Source organism: Pygoscelis adeliae, unplaced genomic scaffold, assembly GCF_000699105.1.
Source record: "Pygoscelis adeliae isolate BGI_AS28 unplaced genomic scaffold, ASM69910v1 Scaffold38, whole genome shotgun sequence".
Classification (NCBI taxonomy): Eukaryota; Metazoa; Chordata; class Aves; order Sphenisciformes; family Spheniscidae; genus Pygoscelis; species Pygoscelis adeliae.
Genome location: NW_008825614.1, coordinates 5,091,823 through 5,097,403, shown reverse-complemented (window position 1 = coordinate 5,097,403; position 5,581 = coordinate 5,091,823). Strand labels below are relative to the sequence as shown.

At 35.1% G+C, this 5,581-nt stretch overlaps 1 protein-coding gene across 1 annotated transcript; it reads left to right on the top strand.

Annotated features, from left to right (window-relative positions):
- Positions 1 to 397: 397 nt before the first annotated feature.
- On the top strand, positions 398 to 4,214 carry IAPP (islet amyloid polypeptide). Its single transcript, XM_009332838.1, has 4 exons — positions 398 to 707; positions 1,114 to 1,210; positions 1,357 to 1,491; positions 4,022 to 4,214. Exons 2-4 carry the CDS (start codon positions 1,131 to 1,133, stop codon positions 4,212 to 4,214), a joined length of 408 nt encoding a protein of 135 aa, XP_009331113.1. The 5' UTR covers positions 398 to 707; positions 1,114 to 1,130.
- Positions 4,215 to 5,581: the final 1,367 nt, after the last annotated feature.

Sequence of the window (5,581 nt, the reverse complement as noted above, 5' to 3'; positions counted from 1 at the left end):
TTAAGAATGACAGAATTTTCATATTTATACTTTACTGAAAAACATACATGATTTCTACTTTGTTACCCTGAATGATCACCCTGTCAATTTAAATAATTTTCACTCTTTTATTCTTCCTCATACAGCTTTTATCCCTTCAAATATTTTTTCTATTTTGATCATTATATACTTCTGCAACAAACCTCCACAACTTTAACTATCCTATATTTTCTAAGAAGATATATGTTTTCTTATATTTCAGTTACTGGTGATCTGGTGTTTCATTTACTCTGGCTTTCTTTATAACGTTTGTTACCTTATTTAGCCCTTGAAAACACCCACAGGTAATATTACCTCAGCATCTTATCAGAACTGTAAAATTGAGGCTACGGTTCTGATGTGCAATATGCTATTACAGTATCTTCACGAGGGCATCCTGCATATACCAGGTGAATATTTACTGATGTGCTAATGTAATAATGACCTATCTGCCTCTGCTCCTCTCTGGGGTACTTTCTATCTATAGGGATGGGAATTAATGACAGTCTCTGTGCTGCCTGATGTCAGAGCCGAGAAAGGTGTGAAGGGTATATAAGAGCTGTATTACTTGTCAGCAAGGAAGGGGGAAAAAGGATACTCCAGAGCTAGATGCAAGCGTGGAATTGTTGCATGCACCCTTCTTGCTAACACGGGCGTGCTTTTTCCGTTAGCTCCCTGACCACTAAAAGGTAAACAATTTCCCTTTTTTTTGTGCTTAAGATGCAGTGCAACAGATGTGCTTTCAGGAAAGCAGAATGTTTCTCATTATTAATCAACAGCATTTTTCAGGAAAAGGCTGAGATAACTTCAAGGTAAATTGCACCTGGGACCACAGTTTGAGACTGGGACATGTCGGGAATGCAAACTGGAGATAAGGGAAAGGATTGAAACTACTAGATGGAAAATGAGCATTTACTGTTGAGAGCTCTCTCTCTGAAACTGCGTTGTGTCACTAAACTTAGGGGGATCGTTTTTTCACTCTAGCCTGTGAAAAAGACTAGCTGCTGTTGATTTAGGACAGAATGGGCATCAGTAATAGGATATGCTGAAGAGTATTTGGGTTTGCTTTCAGTTTTGAATCATTATTCTTTTCAGAAAGTTTGGAAGCAAAGATGTGCAACCTAAAGCTGTCAGTTTTCTTCATTGCACTTTCTGTCACTCTGAGCTGTTTGGAAGCTACACCTATTGAGAAGTGAGTAATAAATAATCATATTTATTTCTTTTTAGGGGAAAACATGTTCAGATTATTGCATTAATTGCTTTTGCTTTCATGTCTCAAATAATACGAGCAAAAATAGAGCTATTCAATTTCACAGGGTATTTTATTGTTCTTTAAAGATTACTATCTGTGGCTGATGATCTATCTGATGGTACTTCCAAGAGACAAGGATGGATATTGCCAGTAATGTCACGGAATACACTCTCAGGACTTACTGAGGAAATGCCAGAACAACCAGCAGCAAAGACAAAAAGGTATTGATTTTCCTTGTTTTTTTCTAGTCATATTGGTTAGGATTAAATTATGAAGCAAACTTCATGCCAGTGATATTCTGTTACTTGAAACTCTTTGTGTCTGTTGCCTATTCTCAAAAACAGCTTAAAATACCCTTCTTCTTGTAAATAGAACCATTCTGTAGCATAAAGATCAAAGCATTCAGGGTAGAAAGTGAAATCCAGAGATCATTTAACTACTTTACAATTATAATGCTTTCATAAATGAAAAAGGCTACAAATACTACATTACCTTGAGAAGAAAGGTGTATCTTGAAAGGGCTTTCTCATTTAAATTTGTCATATTTCCAAGCCTGAAGGGAAAAAAAGAAAATATACCCTTCTTAATAACACTAATGCTCTGCTAGAATGGAATTATTTTATAACATAACTATTTCCTGTAAGTAAGTAATGTTTCATTACAGAGTTAAATATCAATTTAATCGTGGGAAGAAGGAAAAGAAGCAATTGGCTCTGATAGAATTTAACTAGTCTGAAATGCATTCATGTTTATAAATCCATAAATCCAATTTCAGGTAACTTCTTTATGAATAAAATAGCATTTCAAAAAGTTTTTGCAATTTGTACTAAAAGATAAACAGCACTGGACTATTCTAACTGTTCATCAGGCTTTTGAGTGAACTTCTTTCAATAACAATTCTGTTATGGACAGATTCAGTAAATACACGTGTCTGTATAGTTGCTTGTTCCTTTCTCTCCAAATTTATAAAAAAAAAATTCATTATTATATGACAGTTTGGTTATCTTCCAAAATATTTTGATAATGGAGACTAAGTTCCCACATTTTTACAGCTATTACTTTAAAAATAAAACAAAATAATAATTGTGATACTCAAACACAAGGCATCACCTTTATGAGTGTGGTATGCCTTATCTGCTTTTCTGGGGCCTTGGTTTACAATCTCTTACTGGGTGAATTGTCTCATTGAAGCACATATTCAATTAAAGGCCACAGATCAGAGAGCTAACAGATATAATGGGTTCAGTCAGGCTAGACATCAGCCAGAAATCTCGTAGCTTCCTGTAAGGACTGGAGTTTTAAACTTGGAATGTCAGGGCCCGATTTTGTACCTTTAACGAAAAAGAAAATTCTGCCTCCACAAACAAATCAGGATTTCCATGAGAACCAGTTGCTGTTTGAACCTCATATGTTAAGGGCTTGATTAAACTCTTTTTAAATCAATAGAAATATCCATGGAAACCTAAGAGAACCTGTATCAAGACCTAGCCAACCATTTCCTTTAAATACAATTACATATTTAAAATACTAATTGCTTAGAAATTGCTGCCTATTTGCCAATGAAGAACCAGTATAATACAGACATTTCTCTCACAATTGCTATTCCATTTGGATTCTTAGATTAATACACATAACTCTAAAAGAATAGATGACATTTTAAATAACAAATTTAATCAATAGGAAAATGTACTCCTTGGTAATTGCTCAGAGCTTGAAACTGGGAAATTGCCACTCTTCACAGCAAATTTTTGCTGCAAACTGTTGTCTACCTCATACCACATCAACATGAAGAAACCCAAGAAAATTAACAGTAACCCAATAAGCAATCTCAGCAAGGAAGTATTTCTGTCTGAAGGAACAACATGGTGGTCTAAGAAACAAGCTTGCAAACCCAAGCCCTCTCAAGCTAACTGTTGTATTGTGATTTAAAAAAAAAAAAAAAAAATCTCATGCTACGTAAGTTCTACACAGAGTTCTGTAAATGGTCTATTGGTTCAGACCATAAAATGTTCTTTTTAGATACTGATTCTTCCATGGACACTCTTTAAAGTCTCATCCAGCAAATGATTACCACAACAGCACTTTCAAGTTGCTGGTGTTTCAACAAAGATGTGGCAACTTTTCAGTAGTGAAGACATCTCTGTTTAGACAGAACTAAATCTTAAGTGGTACTGAAGTCGGCAGAAGTTGGCAACGCCTGCCACCTCTCATGATACATGGTGCAGTTGGGAGAAAGAGTCTTTGGACGCGATCCACTTGATGTGGACTGGAAGACTACTGTTCACTTCAGTGAGAGCAGGATATGATTCTGTGGGAACAAGAGAACTAAATAAATGTTAGTGATTGTCATTATGTTAGTAATCCTCATGATATCAGCAAGAGCTCTGAATAGATTTAGAAGTTCAGCTTAAAGTTAAACATTTAGTCATTGTTTTCACTTACTGCCTTAACTATACTATCATTACAGGTTTTCTAGATGTAATAAACTGCTATGCAGAATATCAATAAAAATGACATATGACTGCTAAGGTCTTTGCATTTAAATAAACCTCATCATTAAAACTGATAATAGCATACAGCGCAAGATTTTTTTTCAGGCACAAAGTAGGTGGTAGGAAGATTGTAATGTTCCTGTATTTGTGCACATATTAAAAGAACTCCCACATTAGCACAGCTCAAATGCCTATTAGAAGTGGCACACTTGATTGCTCATCATTTGACTTAATCTTGGCTCTTTTTGTTTTACCTTAGTAGTCACCACCTAGAGAAACGGAAATGCAACACTGCTACATGTGTGACACAACGCTTGGCTGATTTTTTAGTTCGTTCCAGCAACAACATCGGAGCAATTTATTCACCTACGAATGTGGGGTCCAATACATATGGAAAGAGGGACACAGTTGGGCTTTTAAGCAGAGAACCCCAAAACAATGCACAGCTTTAGGGTGTTAAAATGACTACTGCTACAGTTTTCATTAGGAGCTCAGTTTTTAATGTATCAATAACTTTTTGGTCATTTATTACTTGTACAGTCTTAACAGTGCCTTGTTTTCTGTGTGTGCGTGTATGTGGGTATGTGATTTATGTTCGTCATTTCACTATGCATGTACCATGACATGCATAGGCTATTGTTTCAACTCCATTAAGAACTCCAGAAATCTGCTTGTCAAATTCCTTTGTAAAAAATAAATGTATATATCACAATAATAAATGGAAAAGTAATCGCAACAGGGGTTTTTATTAATTATTATTATTAAAAGGATGAAAAAGATAACCATGATGTGTATGTCTTTATAGTCACAGTTTGGTAAGAGAAAGAAATCATCTTAATTAAGACCAACAAAAATCAGAATGCTAACAGAAGTTAGGTCCTAATGAAAGTAAAACAGAAGAATCTTCTGGTTTTGAAACACCTACAGCATCTTGTTCTCCACAATTGAAGGAACAACTAGATGAGACAAGATGGCTGCACCGTGCATATGATTATACCAGTTCACTGACTGGTCTCTTTCCACCTTAACATGCATTAAGCAAGTAGAAGTGGTCTTGCGGCACAGATTTCCGTACATACTGAGCATGGGATTTTAAGAATTTACAGTTCTTATTTTAAGATAGTATCAGTAAAATGTAAGCATAATGAGCATAAATATGAATAAAAGAAAACTCAGTGCTAGCAGAAACACCTGTCCTTGGGTATTCCTTTCCTTGAACTAGAGTAACAAAGGGAAGAGACAAAACCAATGAGCACTTCAGGCATCAAAACTTATCATAGAAACAGGGTAAATTTGCCTGCTGGCATACTTACATTGCTACCAAAATCCAAGAAAACTAGTTTAGAGATGTGCAGACCTTAATGGAAATTTGACAGTGTTGTTTTCTCCTACCTCAGCCCAGTATCAGTGCAGGCTTAATAAACATGCTTGTTCCTTTAAATTGTTAAGCAAACTTTCATAGAGGTGACATCCTATATCACAGCAATGGTTGTTTTGTCCATCATTTTCTCAGTGAAGTGTTCACTGTCATCTGAAAAAAAAACATGATTGTCCAATTATGAAAAACATTCAGCAGAAGCTTGGTGCTGGAGAAGCAAATGAAATCTTAATAATTGCCTTTGGTTGATTTGTTTCCGTTATAAAGAATGCCTCAAAATACAAACATTTTTGCTAAATTTAATGTTAAATGGCACATTCCTTTAATTTCACAAATAATACATAGGAATAAAAATTACTGCACAGAATTTTTGCTGTAAAAGTGTTACTGATTACTCTGTTGAGAAGTTTCAATCTTCATTGATGTTCTAATGGATATTTA

Bases quoted from the DNA above. Each gene is read 5' to 3' on its own strand.
- IAPP (XM_009332838.1), top strand. From the start codon at position 1,131: ATGTGCAACCTAAAGCTGTCAGTTTTCTTCATTGCACTTTCTGTCACT. The intron at 1,211-1,356 runs GTGAGTAATAAA...TGTTCTTTAAAG, and splicing joins GAAGCTACACCTATTGAGAA to ATTACTATCTGTGGCTGATG. The intron at 1,492-4,021 runs GTATTGATTTTC...GTTTTACCTTAG, and splicing joins CCAGCAGCAAAGACAAAAAG to TAGTCACCACCTAGAGAAAC.